Raw genomic sequence first — 17583 nt, 5'->3', positions numbered from 1 at the left:
AACACCTTCACTGTAACATATTTATCATTACTAATGTATTTTGTTTATAATGATTTTTATATAAAACGTATTATAATCTAGAATCTAACTTGAATTCACTTCATTTTTTATGAATAATTTATCAAATAGGAATCTCGAATTATAGACGAGACAGCCATTAAAAAGCATGACCGAATTTTACTGTAGAGAAAGTGTTTTATATAACCGCACAGTCAGCGGTGAGAGTTAATAAAACACTATGCATCAACGATTGAGAAAATTACTTTAAAATTTATTTGTAAGTAAAGAATATAATTCACGTCACTAATTCGCTTCTGATTAAGCTGTTTAAAATGATGACGAATTTAAGGAAAGATTTTTGAATGTCATTTTTTCGCTGTAGCTAAAAAAACAGTCAATGTTATAAGTCGAACGCGATTGGTACTCTCACTTGTGTTGTGTTTTACAAGGAAGTCTTCAAGAATGTATGTTTTAGTTGTATTATTTTAATCATTCATTCACAAAAATATTCTACGTGAAGTATATTATTTGTATTCTAATACCTGATATGAGTAAAATTACAGATAAACTTAGCTTTAAATATTTATGATAAGATAAATTAAAATTTATATTAATTTGTGATAGTTCAATATCAATATTTTATTTGAAGACCTTGACACTAAAATATTTTTAAAAAGTTTATTTTTTCCGATTAATAATATACATTACCACAAGTTATATAAAATGTATGCATTTTATATTTACGTTGTTGTCAGATGAACAGGTTTTAATACTCTCACACAGCGTAATAACTAATACTCAGTTCTTTAGTGTAACCGCGATCAGAATATCAATATTTTTATATAGAGAATGTAGGCAGTTCAAGCTAAAACTTTACCGAGTTCGGACGCGAGTCGTTTTCACGAAGTTCTATTAAAAAGTTACGTTTTTAGCACAAAACGTCATGTCTGAAGAACGGTTGGAACCAACGCAAGAGGAAATTGAAAATGTTAAATCATGGATAAAGTCTCAACCGCATTTGCCGGATATGATGAGTGAGTTTTTTGCTTTTGTATATTTTTTGCGTGTCTGTAGAATATCGAGTTTCTTTCGATTAAACTTAAAGAAAAAACTAGTCTGGGTTAACTTGTTATTGCTGTTTAAACCAGATTTAAATCATTTTACAATTTGCGATCATCAGTAATTATAGTTAATTAAACATATATATTTGAAAAAACATTTTCTTGTAAAAAAAACTTTTTTAGTTAATATACAATTGTTATAAATGATAATTAAAATCAAATACATAAATAATTGTTATATAAATAAAAAAGTAATGTATCAGTGAATTGTTCACTGAATACTTCATATATTCTTACATACATACTTTCTCTCAAACTTTTCCTGCCTTTCATTGCTCTTCATGCTTTTTAATTTACATATCATAGTTTCGTTCTTGCACATTCATTGTTACTGATGTGCGTCTAAAAGGGTACTAAATAAATATAAGAATACTGATAAGTTACGCGAATTTGTAATACAATATCAATTATCTATAAATATTTTTTTTTATATACTATTTAATTTCAATCTAATAGATAGTGATTTTAGAAACACAATATTATATAAAACCTTTAAATGTCGTATTAGTGATTGTGATTACATTTATGTCACTGACTGTTTAATTTGGTTATTACTTAAACATTTCTTTTCTAATATTCAGGTTATGATAATGAAAATAATTTAAGAAGATATCAATAACTGTATATTCTATTTAGAAAGGAACGCCTAACTTACGTATATATGGTATATAAATGAATTCAAATCAAAAAATCCAATAATTTATAGAGGAAATTTTAATTGAGAAATAAAATTAGAATTTTAAATTCAGTTTTTCAATTTAATGAATATTTAATTTCATTTTATACGACAAACACATTTTTTACGGACAATTTCCCAAAAAATTCCGATTGTGTATACGTTATATTTTCCGTAGCCTGAATTATAAATAAAGCACTGTAAAATCAATTAAATTTAAAATAAAATTTATTTTATAATACTAACATAGTAACTGATTAAAAACAGCCAAGTTGCAATTGTAAGAGTAATACTAGTTGTTTTTAAAGTTACTATCTATAATATATAATATTGATAAAAATGGTATTATTTAGAATTAATAAGTATTTTCACAACATGTCCACCTAATTTTAATTTCCTTTTAGACTTACACCAGGAATCATGAATAAATATTAACGGGTTTTAGTAGAAATATTTAAGTTGAAAAACACATTTTTTCTACATATTCAATAATCTCTATGAGCTGAAATATCTCATTATTTGATATTATGATTTTCATCTGTGAGAAGATGAAAATTTAGGAATCTGTGACGTTCGATCGGAATTATAATAATATAATAATCACTAATTCCGATCTCACATTCATGATATACATTGAAAAATACAAAGGTTTATATGAGATTCGAACCCTGGTCTTTCGGGTATTAGTCATTGACTAGATCACACGTATATTATGCTAGTAAGATCAACTTAGCCGCGTGTTTTATAAAATAGGTGACCACTTTATGCAGTGCTTATCAGGCAATAATTTTCCAACCACCTTATAAATGTTTAAATGATTTTGATTTTGATTTCGGCAACGAAATCAAAATCAAAAGCGCTTAAATATTTATAGGGCGGTCGGAAAATGATAGTAGCGATTCTGACTGCGTGTATGTTGGCCGTTAACCGTCATACTTACAGCGTGGTCTTAAAAATTAACTTGATGGTTATTTTTTTAATAGCACATAATTAATACTACACATTTATAAATATGTCAATGTTTTTTTTTCATAATAAATATATGTTTCTATTACTTTGTATATTATATTTTCACTTGCAGAGCTAGTCCTAGCTTATTTAGTGCCCCAGGCAAAAATAAAGTTGCCCCCCACCCCAATATTTATTTTTTATTACAAATCTAACCATCACGACTTGACAGGTTACCCCAATGTGTCATGATGGCTATTGTACAACCAATAATTAAACATTTAAAAAATTAACAGTTTTAGCGCACCAACCCACATATTTTTTTCCAGCTCAAGCGGTGATGTTCTGGTCGCAACGGTGAAGAATAAGGGACGCGATAGCTACTCTCTGTGGGCACTCTAAAGCTCGCAGTTGAAAGTCGCCAAGAGTTGCCGGATTTTCAATACCTCTCCTTTTTACTTGCGAAACATTCTAAATACATTAATGGCTAATATATGTTTTGCCATATTGCACGTATGTTAAAGATCACGATAACTAAAACAAACTCACAATATAACCATCGATGATTTTATAGATATTTTATGAGTTATGATTGCACTAATTAATATATTTTATTAATTTTACTTAAATAAATTACTTATTATTTGTTTTACTATTTATTTAATTTTATTTCAAGTTGTTATTTTGCTTATATAAAAAATAATAAAAATGATTGGTAATAAATATCAGGATTTTTTTTTAAAATAACGATATAAAATAATTTATCTTGATTTTAAAGTCTTATATATTATTTGGTTGTACATACTTTTTAGCATACATGTGTGTTCCCGGTAGTATGGGTGGAAAAGACGATAGAGTCGCAATATAGAAATGGGTCAAACTGGTAAAATTTGTGTCAGAGATTCTCAATATTTGTGCTCATATTTTTTAAAATTTGATTTCAGGTGAAATACTCATTAGGCGATTCATTCACAGTTGCAAATATGACCTTGATTACACCAAAAAAACTTTAGAGCTTTTCTTTACGATTAGAAGCAAAGCTCCAGAGATATTCGCCAACAGAGATCCATTCGCTCCTGAAATACTCAACGCATTAGAAATAGCGTAATAAACAATTAATTTATTAATTATAAATCTTCCGTTGTAGTAAATAATAAGCGTTAGCCCTATGTAAAGTAGTGAGACTTCAAACTGAAATAATATGTAAGTCAGTGACATCTATTTTATTAAATATAAACTAATAATAATTGTCACTTTGCATGACAAAGGTCGACAATAATAATTATACAATAATCACTAATTCCGATCCTTCAGACACGACTAAAATTAAAAAACAGTGAGATTCATATGGCATTTGAACCCAAGTCTTTATCTTTACAAGCAATAATAATATTTTGAAGATATTAATTTATTGTATTTTGCGTTAAGGACAATATCGTAACTAAATTATAATTTCAATGCAGTTTTCATATAAAATATTTATTTGTGAAATGTTTATATATGTAGTTTTGTATCTTGAAAATATTTTTAATAATATAATATATATTTAATCTAAGTATTATGTCCATTTTTTAGTGACATGTGTCCTTTGCCGAACTTATCGCCTCAGAAATACAAAGTCTTTCTATATAGAATGAAAAATAATAACCCAGACCTGTTTGACTTCAACGCCTCAGTCAAAGCTTTCCTGATGTTGGCAGATGCCAGATTAAACACTGAACTGGAATTATCTGCAGGTGAAGCGCCTGTATTCGACATGGCAGGCATATCTCTGAGATACGTCACAAAACTAGTTTATTCAACATTAAAGAAATACATGCTTTATACGCAAGTATGTGCATACAATGTATTGAAATTGATCGTGTTTCTTATTACTAATACGTAATTAATTAATTAAAAACGCAGGAAGCACACCCAGTGCGCTTGAAGCAAATACACATAATAAACACACTGTCATTTGTAGATAAATTGTTTGGCATTGTAAAGCCATTGATGAAGTCTGAATTAATATCTATGGTAATTAGAGAATACTATTATTTATTTAAGATGCTTTTAATTGAGTTGATTTAAATATAATTTCAGGTGCATTTCCACACACCTGGTTCTGAGACTTTATTCGAATATATACCTAAAGAACTTCTACCAGAAGAATATGGCGGAAAAGCTGGGACTATTGAAGATATTAAACAGTATTGGATACAACAAGTGAAGGATCACAAGTATGTATTTTTTGCAATAACACATTTCTTTTTAACTCTGTAAAAAATTATATTTACAAATTAATTTTAGGGATTATTTCATGGATGAAAAACTTTGGAAAGTCGATGAGTCTAAGAGATTGAGTAATGATATTGAAGTAGGTGAAGAAGTTTTTGGAACTTTTAAAACGTTGTCAATCGACTGATATGTTTTTATTTATTGACAATGAATAAATGTTCCATATTTTTTCTATAATAAGATACAAGTCCAAGTTTATATCTCAAGAACAAATAGTATAATGTGACAATGGTTTAGGGATAGGAAAATATGATATATTAAAATAATGGTTGGTGAAATTATAATTTATACAAAATATGTATTTTATTTGATTAAACATTTACTATAATACTAAGTAATTTTATTTTTTATTATGCAAACGATTTACAAAATTAATGTGTGTGTAATATTTATATTCTCATCTATGCTTTGCATTCTATGCAATTAAGCACAAAATGCTTTAAAAAATATAATACTAAAATATTTTTTGTAATTAGGAAAAAAATAAATGCTATTTTATAGCTCAACATTTTAAAAAAAGTAGCTTTTATCGCTGCGCGAAAATACATTTTATTTTCTTTGCTGAGTTTATATAAAAATGGCGAAAATTTTTGTTACGTGACGCTATCAGTTAAAAGCGGGAGACGAGGAGTAAACTTTTTTGTACTGCGATGTTGGGACCTCATTCACCCACGTCTATCTGTTGTTGTGAGTATTTACTATGTATAATCAGGGCCGGCCCGAAAATATTTAGCACCCCGGGCTCTAAGAAAGGTCATTTGGGAAATGTTTCTACACTTAAAAAGATAATCAGATTCTGAAAATATCAAGAAACACTGAAAAAATATCATCTGGATTTTTTTGTTCGTTTACCAGAAGCTAAAAAATGTCATCTCATAACAGCAACAAAAATTTCGAGGTGAATTTGGTTTTAGCACTCGCTGCATCCCTAAATGAACAAAATCCTAGATGACCCAGTTTTTGCCAGTTGGACAGCGTTGTTTGTGCCTATACAATTTTTTAACAACGTGTTAAATATATTTAAATGGCGTCCCCATTCGGAGTAAATGGCGCCCCCCTTCAAATTAATTGGCGCTCCTAACAGGAATTATATAGTTGCTTCCTGTTCTACATAGTAAGTAATCACAATAACAGCTAGACGTGGGTAAACGAAATCCCAACATCGCAGTGCAAAAAAAGTCTATATAGTATATATAGACTTTTACTTAGACTCATTTTAGCATAGTCCACCGATTTTTAAATTCTGGTTACGATGTAATATTATTATTATAAGTTTTTGAGTTGATCCCTGATTTATTAGCTTCTAAAGTAAACAGTCACTGAAAGCAAAATATGAGAAGAATTTTTAAAGAAATTTCAGCACGCGCATTATATTATGCTTTGACTTGTATCCAAAAAGAGGCTGGAGATGAAATATTTTTAAGAACAATATTTAATTTTAAGTGAGCCGCTAGGTCTGTAAGTTTATCTTAATTCTTCAAATATTTTTTCGTAAATTAATATTAATATTATAGGTAACCATTATAAAATAGTTTATGTGTTTTATATATATTTAATTATTTAAATATAATTTTATTATTTATATAATTGTGTAAAAAAAAATAGTATCACATGGCCGAATATAACAACGCTTAGATCATATGTCAAAAGCGAGATTGCGCATGCGCCTCGGCTGTCAAAGTGTCAATACTGCTGTATTGTTCGGCAGGGTCACTGGACTACGCTTTTAGATAAATAAAATTTTAGATACAAAATTTTAACGAGTGGAGTGCCATTTAACCCGCCCAAAATTGGGTCCGCAGGCCGGCCGCGGTTTCCAAGAGCGAAATCGCACGCCAAACGCTTCCTGTAATCTCTTGGAGAAGTGCCAAAAATAAATGGAGCCACCGGCGGACCCCTGGTTATTGACTGAGCTGCCGGACATATCAGCGGCTGTCGGGTATCCTCTACAATGCACCCAGAGAATTAAGGTATACTTTTATTTCATTAATTACGATTAATTCCATTTTCAAATGGCCGCTATGACTGATGAAAATCGACAACTTTACTTATAATTTATATTCTCTAATGCGTATTAAACAGTTTTATTTTTAACTTACAGTATTCTAGCATAATACACATCAAAAAAATCACATATTAAATATAATATTTATTTAAAACTTACATTTTTCATTATGAATTTGATCTAATTTATTATTTATTATTAATAATCACCCAAATAAAATGAGTAGTAAATCTTCATAACTCGCATATCATTTCTAATTAAAATTATAAGCATTATAACATAGTTTATATCACATAATATAGGCTTATTTACACATCCGTTATCTTATCACATTATATGAATTACGCTCGTTGTATTAAGTTACAATATAATGAATGAGGTTTGTAATGTTATAATAATTGTTTATAATTTTGTTTTCAGTATACATGCTTTGATGTATCAAAAAGTCTTTTAATATTCGGCGCTACGAGCGGAGGACTATACGTGTTTAATAGAGAACCATGTTCTTTTGTTCAATTGATTCCGAATAAGGTACTATTGTTTATAGAAATTAATTATATTAACACTTAACCGATAGGTCAGGTAGTAAATACCTGTCGTGTTCGTTGATAGTAATCAATGAAAAAACGACCTGTCGATTTATTATTAAATGAAATAAACAATTATATGTAAATATTTCAGGAGGGCTCTATATTAAAAATAAAAATATCCCCTCAAGAGAAATGCGTAGCATTTGCAACACACAAAGGCATTGTTTGCGTCTGCGATTGCGGAATTGATATCGGAACTTATATGAAATCTCCCGTATTACAAATATCTCGAGAACATCAGGGAAATGAAATTACACATATGATTTGGAATCAAAATGGTAATGAATTATATATTGGAGACGATACAGGAATAGTTTCAGTACTACACGTGTCAAAGTCATTCGTATGTATCTATTTAGGGTTATGTTTTTACATATTCGTTAACATATAATTTCTTTACTTATTTGTTTTAGGCGAAAAATGTCTTTCAAACTCCCGCCTCAGCCCTCATGCACTTAGATTCTCGTATTGTGCAGATAGATATAAAGGAGAGCAAACTTTTAGTGTCGACGCTCTCTCGTTGCTTTATTTGTGATACAACCAAAGAGCAATACGCTCAAATTGGGCAGAAGTTACGAGACGGCGAGTACGGAGCTTGTTTTTTCTTCTACAACACAGATCAAGTCAGCTCGGAAGACTCGAGTCCGAGTCACGAAGCAAAAACGAATGGCACTTATAGCATACTATCGGAACAAGATCAAATAAACTCATTTGATAAATTTGGTTATTTAAAAATATTCTGCGCTAGACCTGGATCGAGATTATGGGAAGTCAAAATCAACGGCATTGTTTTATGTACTCATCAGTTCAAGCAATTATTGGCGATGCCACCGACTGACGTTATCAGCTCCAATAATTTTGAAACTGAAGATTTTTCCATTGATCAAGAAAGCAAAACTTACGAGCCTCAATCTGTATGCTTCACAAAACTATCGATGTTTAAACATAGATTTATCTTTACGTTTACAAAAGATGCTATATACATCTTAGATCCGAAAGATCCGTCAGTAGTATTATGGTGTGATCGATACGATGATATCATAGATTGCAAAATAATCAGTGATTTCATTTACATTTGGAGAGCCAATGGAAATGTTACGATTTTGTCATTCAACAGTGTTGAGAAATTGTTGTTGAAATGCTTTATTAACCAAAAGTTTAAATTGTGTGCTAAAATATGCAGCTTATACGCTTCGTCTATCATTGATTCTATCCCAAAATATAAAAAGATACATCTGATATCAGAACTTGGATCTAAATTGCGCGAGAGCGGTGAATTGGAACTGTTCGATAAAATAAGTCCAGTTTTAGATGAGATTATTAAAGTACGGAAGGAGTTTATGCAAAAACCGAAGATTGGCATAGTAGTCGTCGAAAATAGTTATTTAACTAAAGATTTTGATACTGATTCTTGTCCAGAAACTGAATCACCGAGTAAAAATAGTTTAGACGATAACGATTCGATGCTATTTCAAATATCGCCTGATCCGATTCAAGTCATTAAAGATTTTGGTAGCACTGTTAGCGACAAATTGACATTAGGTACTAAAACATTAAAGAAGACTTGGGATCACTTAGAGAATAAAATGAAGCGAATCAGTATGGATAAGAATTATAATGAACCATTAGACGTCGCTACGTTTTCTGTTAATAAAACATCGGATATTATTAAGATGAATAGTGAGGATAATAACATTATAGAAAAATCCCCCAGCAGTAATAAATTAACATTCGAGGATGACACTCCGAAAGTCAACAGAACTATCGAACAAATTTTGAGTCATATTAAACTTAAGGATTTTAACGAAATCGATTATTGCGAAACTATTCATCCTATCTTAGCTGATATTTCCTGTGATATTAATATTATTTATCAGACGATCAAAGAGGTGGAGGAGTATATGATCTCTTTAGGAAGCTCGTCGAGCTATGCGGCTTATCATTGCGGCAAGGTGCTATTGCATCATATAACCAAAAACGATATAGATAAAACGATAAACGCTGTGATAGAAAACGAAGAATTATGCTCATATTTTCTTCGAGCCTTCATCGTGATCAACACAAAGTCAAGCTGCGCCTGTAGCTGCGAGTGCGGTTATCCGCTTCCGAACACAAATTCTAGTCAAACTCCTCTCTTCACCGATCTAATAAACGTATTTATCGAGAAGAAATGGGAGTCGAGTCAATCAGAGCAATGCTACGACATTTGCAAGAAAGTGCCTTATATGTGGAGGAAAATTTTACTGCTGCGTAAAAACGAGGATCTACTCAATATATTGCTTTTGATTCTACAAATATTAGACGAGGAACTTCTCTATATGTATTTGCCTCAGTTTACAGTGAAGACGTGGGAGAAAGCCATAAAGTTGCTGGCGACCCTCAAGAGAAACGAATGCTTAAATTGTGGCAAACAGTTCTCGGATAAAGGACATAAATTGCGGAATAAATTGATCATCGGTTGGGATTCTATCGGAGCGCTCGTAATCAAGTCAGTCGGATGCAAAAATGCCACTGCTATTTTGAAGACTTTTTCAGATTTAATTCCGGCTCATGAGTTATCGCTGAAATTCTATCATTCATGCTTATTTGTTAAATTATTTGAGAAGTATGATTCTACTGTGAGCATAAATTTGCTTGATGCGATATATCAAGCATACGATTATGAAGATGCTGTTATGGAGGTATGTTTTTTTTTATATAAATATATAATACAATAAAACTCTTCACTAATATATTTGATGCTAAAAATATTTTTTATCTTGAGTGTATAAACTATTTAGTTTGAATGTCCGTTTATTAATTTTGTTAATATCTTTACTCAATTTTAAATAGTGTTTCGCTCAAATATTTACAGCTTCTTTAATTTACATCAGATTTAAATTACTATTTTTTTTTATCCATCGTTTACTGTAGAATCCGTAAATGTAAAAGTCTGTTCTAAAAATTATAACACTATTTTATAGAAACGTACTTATATTTTTATTATTATTTTTCACAAACTTCATTAGAAAAAATAAGCTTTACGTAGACATACATAAATATATTTATTAATAGTTCACCAATAAATGGTACCTGTTAACCTGGCATTTCTACGAGAGCGTTTTTTTGCTAGAAGAGTCGAAAGTCCAGATAGATGAGTGGTTCAGTTGATGAACCCGTCAATCCCTTTAGCTATTGAGTAGTATTCTTATCTTGTGTGCAAAATTCTTTCCTAGATTGATTTTTAAAACACATTCTTGTAGCAATGGATCGTATTTTTTCAACAAATGGACTAAATTCTAATAAAATATCTGTTTCTAGTTGATTTGTGTGTGTCTTCATAAAGCCAAATTCTATTTAGCTAGAAATCTTTATAAATTATTACTTCTTAAAATGTATGATATTTAACTTTAAATAGAAAGATTAATTTCATAAAAAGTAACGTAAAACTATGTAGTAATAGAAAAAGCCATTTGGGCAAGACAATAGAAAAAAAAGGTTTGAAGTTACATGAGGGATTCATTTTATTACATGTCATTATTATATTCTGTTACTATCCTTTCGAACAGATTTAGACAAAAATGCCACTTTCAATAATGGAAATAGGTTATTAAGACGAGCTTGAGGTTGTCATCCGCATATTCATCATATTACATATAATAAAAATAAACTTTCGGCGCATATTTGGGAATGACTTTGTCAATGAATAACAATACATAAATCAGAGGGTAAAAATTTAGCCCACTTTTCCATTTGTTTTCATAAAGGCTCCTGCCAAATAGTCCTAATCAATCTTTATTTAACATTTAATTATCCGTTTTTGTAGAGGTCAACTAGTTATAAATGTTATAAAAATAATCAAAACACTTACTACAGATCTTATGAAAAAAATGATAAAAGTTTTTTCATAAGTAAAAATATTGATTTATTGGATTTAAATCAAGTTGATTGCTACATTGCACCTTGTAGTTAAAAATTCAACTATCCAAATCTTTACCTTGATTTTTTTAAATATAATATTAAAAATATGTTTTTGTCCGAAATAATTGTGTCTGTAAAAATCATTATCCGCAAAATTCATGTTCCGAAAAATCCGAGCACCGTAATTCTAATAGCCAAGATTAAAATTACATGTATCTTTAGCACCAAAAATTTCAATTTTAACATTCTTTAATTTGTATAAATACTATAAGCATAGGGTGACCATTCGTTTCGGGTCCGCGAGATTCGCGAGACTGCCGAATTCTAACTCCACGTCCAGCATGAATATATGTCCCGGAAAATATCGTATTTCGAGATTCGTATATTATCAAAATAAATTTGGTTTATGTTATATTTTCACATACAGATCGAATTATTTTCAGAGCTTTGTATTGACAACATTGTAAACCAACATTATTTTGCATTAGATGTCGTCTTTGTATTCGGGTATCGACAAACAGGTACGGTTTTTTTGCCGAGTCCGAGTACCGCCCAACTTTCATTTATTATTTACTAGTTTATGACTTTTTGCCTGAGCGCCGATGCTTTTTGTTTAAGTTGATCCTAAACACATTTTCGAAAGTTCAGTCGACAATTTTTTTGTATTTCTCGTTTTCATTCCGTCCTTTGACGTGAAGTTTTGTTATCGTGAAAGCAGTGATTGAATTCCAGATCTCCAGAAGTATAAATAAAATCGCAAATTCTTCATTCCGGTAAGTAAATTAGTTATTTTCGATATTTTAATTAACCTTTTAAGTAAATTTATTTTAATAATGAGAGATTTGGAGCCCAGTTACCCAATGGTTATAAAAAGTGTGATTTCGAATGCAATACTTGCGAGGACTTCAAGCAGAAAATAGAAAACTGTGATGAAGTCCTTAAAAAAAATTCATTTTGTCCTGTCCATAAAAAGTCCTGGATTGTACTCCAAAAGAATGGTCACCCTATATAAGCATCAATACCAAAAGCTCAGTTTTTTAAATAAACACGATATAATTAATTACCCTAAAAATATCTCTGCAATTTTATTGTAATTCATTTTATTTATTTTAAGTGGTTTTCTATTTTCTTATTATCTAAACACACACGCACAGATGTGTCTGACGGACACCAGGATAGATCTGTCCAAGCTTCGCCACATATGCAAATTGTCTAAACTCGGACATCAGTCTTTTTTATGCGTCCATTTAAAACGGTTGTTTGATATCTCTTTGAAAAAACCAAAAACTTGTCATAAAGGAATAAAACCTTATCACCAAAATCTTATTTAAACATTGATTGATGGCGGCAACTTTGGCGCAAATTAATAAAGCGAGCAATCATAAAATCACTTAAGGAACAAATTTTAACAAAAAATACTGTTAACTATCGGGTGCGGGTGCTTGAATCTGCCTGTCCGGGTCTGATCCGTTCGTTTTAAGCACATACAGCAGAGAGACGATGAACAGACAAATCTGTGTCTTTTCTCAGCACACACGATCGGATTTATCCACCAGGCACCCGCGACCATCGGATGTGCCCGAGCGTGTATGGCCAGTTAATGTCTGTGTTATAGTCTTTTGCAGGCATTCTATTCTTATAATTTTATTCATAAGTCTTTAATTTCTTAATTCATACCTCTTTTTTTATATTTGATTTATAGAGCTGAGAACATTTTACATAAATATAAGTTATTCATTACATAATTTTGCTTATGGGGTTTGTTTGTGCATTTACAAAATATACAAAGAGTTTTCACTTGTACATTATTTCACTAAGATTATGCACTTCTTAGTGAAATCCAAGAGAGAGTGACCCTAATCCCTTTCAAGGCTTCGCGACTAGTCTATTTTTTTATAAGAGATGGTATTTCCATGTGCTTCCATGATTCACGATTCCAGATAATCATGTAACTAGGAAAATTTGGCCCGCAGCTTTTAAATGTCCTTCCTCACCTTTGCATTTGAAAATTCTGCAATCATGTCTTGCAATGACATTTTTTTCGGGTTTCTTCATACTCGATTGCTAATATAGTAAGTTCACTGGGTCTTGACTGATTAAATGATTTTATTTTATAATCTTTAACTAATTTTAATTGACTAAATGCATGTTCTATACTAGCGACAGTAACTAGCACAGTGAAAAATAGTTAAATTCGCTTTCCATACAATTATATTTAATACGTCTGAAAACTGTTTTATTGACATCGTTAAAGATTAATTTCTTAATAATGTTATTACTTTATTATTTTAAATTTTAATTGGTCTGTAAACACTTTTATTATTTTTTAGCATTGAGCACTAATTTAAAATGTCTACATTTGACATTTTAACAATTTTATTAGTTCATTTATTTGCATTAAAATTTTATCAATAATGTTATAATATACTTTAAATAATTGCTCTTCGTTTTGAAAATTGTAATCCAAACTCAGTTCATCAAAATGTCGTTTGATTATTTTTTGCCTTTTCGTTTGGAAATCACTATCCAGGCCCCATTTATTTGTCAAGTCTCACTTCACATTTTATTTCTTCATATGAACTTTTCATAATGTTTATATTGTTTTTATACGATTTAACACATCTTCGCTTCGTCCAACACAACATTTCGTTTTTGTATAGTTTTTGATGCAAAATTTATTTCATTCATAACTTTGTGTAAGAGAACACAAATAAATACGAAATTAAATGTACTGAAGACTTCTTTCTCTTTTACTGATTAATACTATTATGATTTTACTGATTATATAGACTGCAATTTACCAGACCAGCGAGAAGGATTTAGTTTTATTACCGAGACTCCCGATTCAGATGTAAATTTGGAAAGAAGATCTTACTTTTTAATACTATTTCCGAAAAATGTATATATGTTCTGGAGCGGTGCGAAAAATAACGAAACTTGTGTGCAATTATTTACGCTATCATTAATTACTAAATTAAAATTATGACTAGCACAATTTACACACTGCATTTGGTTGGATATTTATTATTCTTGTTTGTTTTCCATTATAAACAGCGCTCATTACGTTAGCACCATTGTAACCCAAGCCATAGCACTCTTCGATTGGAATAAAGCTTAAATCATATTTATGAATAAAAATGAATCGAAAAAATGTATTAATAAAATTCCCTCTTTTCAAAAGATACTACAAATCATTGTTCTCAAAATCACATAAAATGAATAATAAACGACTTAATCCAAGATCTATAACCCTCTGATGTCCGGATACTGAATTAATGCATATGTGATACATAACATTTTAAACTAGCATTATTTATCAATTTTATTTAATTTTAATTTTAATATAAATTAATAAACAACGATTGACTGAAACAGTAAATTGACAAAAAAGGATTAAAGCGGGTGATGTCTTAACACAAGGTCGATGACTATTTGAAGAGTTTTATTGCACTTACGTATATTTGTATTATATTATTTTTAAATGCTTGATAATTTTTCAGATGAGCTTACATCTAAAAGAATGTTTACAAAACGGTCTTCTCCACACAGCTTTGCCTTTATCTGTTGCTTCAAAATCATCACATTGGGGATTGAAAGTCACGCAGCCGATAACTACAAATTCGTCACTGGAAGAAGACGAGCATTCAAATCAACCTGATTTGATCAGCAACATGTGGTTAAACTTTGACGGCATAACATTATCAACAAAAAAAGCGAAGCCAAGCTATCAAATCGGAATGAATTTAGAGCAAACATTAGAGCATATAGAAGATCTATGTCCGAATAAAGATTGCCACCATTGCTGTCTACCTTTGACCAGCAGAGTTCTTGTTGCTGAAGCCGGATTATGGTCGTTTTCGTGCGGACACACTTTCCACGGGGTTTGCTTGAGAGTTTTGAAAGTCAAATTGTGTCCTTTGTGTTTTAAAATAATGTAAATTATTAGTTGCTCATTTGAGTTTATACTCAGTATTATTTAAAATACATTTAGAATGACTTTAATATGGATTATGATATTATCCTTCAAATAATTCAATATTTACTTATGTATAAAACATAAATACAAAGTATTTTCGTATTGCCAGATTGTTATAAAACAATTTAAAATATATGTGTAATGGCTTTCAAAGCATATCGTTGATAGTTCTTATCAAAATATAAAAGTATGGAAGCCAAAATATTTGTCCCTTAAACATAAAGTAGCAAATGTGAAAATCTATGAAAGATTGATGTAATTTGTATTTATATATTGCGCACATCTCTAATTGTGTACATACATTATAAAAAATATAATTCAAAGTAATTAGATATATATTTTGTATCTATATATGAAATTATTAACTGTTTATTATTGTTTAATACATTTTTGACAACGCTGTTTCCATTATATATACTCATACTCTAAAATATATCAATTTATATAGCAATAATATGGTTTTTGGCAATTATATACTTATAATAAACAATGACTGTTTATCTTTGTAGATAATATTTACATAATATATTATAGAATATTTATATAATATTTTATCACAAAATTTGATCATCTCAAACTGACCAATGAATAATTTAATTACTGTTTTTTATTTAAATCACAAAAGTACAAAAGTTAAAGGTCTAATTTCTATAATAAAAAAATAAAGATTGTTTTATATTTGAGATGATCATTTTAATATAAATGTCTAATCTAGTTAGACATGTCTATATTTGTATTCAAAGACTCGTGTACAATTTTTTATTATTGAACAAATTTTCGACTTAGACATAGCTGATTATTATTTTTTTATACGCTTGATGGTGCTAACTTAAATTTGTATTTAACGCCTTTTTCTGAAACAATAATAAACATTGTAAAAAAGATTAAGGTACATATTTATGTACATATATACTCGACTGCTCTCACCTATCCATTACCTACTCAAGATTTTCCTTAAATCTTAATGGTTATTATAAACGTTCAATGTGTTTTTTTTTATTAGCCAAAGAGTAATTTTATATTGTAAATATACATAAGTTAAATTAATGAGATTTTGCACAATTTAAAAATTACAAGTGATTTTTCATACACATTTAGAATGTTAATTATGTGCTTATTGTTATTATTGTTTTATCAAAATTCTGTAATAATTATATTTAAAATTGTTTAAAATAAAGTTCCTTTTCTTGTAAAAATTAGATCAATTTTATTTTGTGATATTGTAATTACAATACGTATTTTATATTTGTTAATAAAGGGAACCTGCATAGTCATTTGTGTAAGTCGGGTTCAGTTGCAACGCAAATTTTGTTTTTCTGCGTGTATTTTTATTATAAGTTATTGTTATATTTGGTATGCATTATTGAAAAAATAAAAATAAATTGTGTATACGTCAGGGTATTTTAGAATATCATATAATGATGTATTGGTGTAATATTGAATATATATTTTTTTATTAGTACTGGAATAAAGTGTATTCACCTTGCAAGTTGTTTGATTTATTCTTATGTGTGACTTATTTTAATGCGTAATATATGTAAAAAAAAAGTTTTAAGTAGTGAACGAAATTTGCATATGAATGAAATACTTTTTATATTTTTAAATATAGTATATACTATCAAAGATAGGTGATGTCATTGTTGTGTTACAATGGAAGCATTCAATAAAAAAATATTTGTTAATTTGGAAAAAAAAATTTTTTGATTCAGTAAAAAGATCAATAAATTATCATAATGTTATGGTTACATTTTAGTAAGGTGAGGTGTGAGATTTAAAACAAATTGTTATAAAATATGGATAATATTAGAGATGTACAATCAAAAACCGCAAATTACCACATTGATATCAAAAGCAGCAAACACCTTATCAGACAAAATAAAAAATTTGCCAACTCTTATTTAAAAAATATTTACAGTGTAAGGCATTATATGTGATAATATTTTTTCTATTTTCTTATTGTTTTTAAATATATATTATTTATTTGGAGTACCAAGTTGTCGAAGAAAAGACATTTTAATATAGGAATTATTCCTATGTCAAATATGTAATTACTATTTTGGCGATGGGAGGTGGCAATTAGACACAGATTG

General features: G+C 29.4%; 2 protein-coding genes across 3 annotated transcripts; both read left to right on the top strand.

The window, feature by feature from the left end:
• The first annotated feature begins 378 nt into the window (after window positions 1-378).
• Window positions 379-5352, top strand: LOC148236902 (alpha-tocopherol transfer protein-like). Of its 2 annotated transcripts, XM_088181895.1 has the most exons (7): window positions 379-464; window positions 933-1034; window positions 3690-3849; window positions 4321-4576; window positions 4651-4761; window positions 4828-4964; window positions 5035-5352. In XM_088181895.1, the coding sequence occupies exons 2-7, from the start codon at window positions 944-946 to the stop codon at window positions 5147-5149; spliced, it is 870 nt and encodes a 289-aa protein (XP_088038021.1). In that variant the 5' UTR covers window positions 379-464; window positions 933-943; the 3' UTR covers window positions 5150-5352. The 2 variants fall into 2 exon arrangements, with proteins under 2 accessions (XP_088038021.1, XP_088038022.1); XM_088181896.1 differs by lacking the exon at window positions 379-464 and having other exon boundaries at window positions 858-1034; window positions 3690-3948.
• A 1308-nt stretch (window positions 5353-6660) lies between these two features.
• p (WD40 repeat domain-containing protein pink) lies at window positions 6661-15590 on the top strand. The gene is made up of 5 exons (XM_088182293.1): window positions 6661-6992; window positions 7448-7558; window positions 7709-7960; window positions 8031-10298; window positions 15018-15590. Exons 1-5 carry the CDS (start codon window positions 6900-6902, stop codon window positions 15453-15455), a joined length of 3162 nt encoding a protein of 1053 aa, XP_088038419.1. The 5' UTR covers window positions 6661-6899; the 3' UTR covers window positions 15456-15590.
• The last annotated feature ends 1993 nt before the right edge of the window (window positions 15591-17583 follow it).

This window comes from Plectrocnemia conspersa, unplaced genomic scaffold, assembly GCF_051122295.1.
Source record: "Plectrocnemia conspersa isolate PC_06_02 unplaced genomic scaffold, ASM5112229v1 ptg000003l, whole genome shotgun sequence".
NCBI lineage: Eukaryota > Metazoa > Arthropoda > Insecta > Trichoptera > Polycentropodidae > Plectrocnemia > Plectrocnemia conspersa.
The sequence above is the reverse complement of the archived record's forward strand: the minus strand, read 5'-3'. Positions and strand labels throughout refer to the sequence as shown.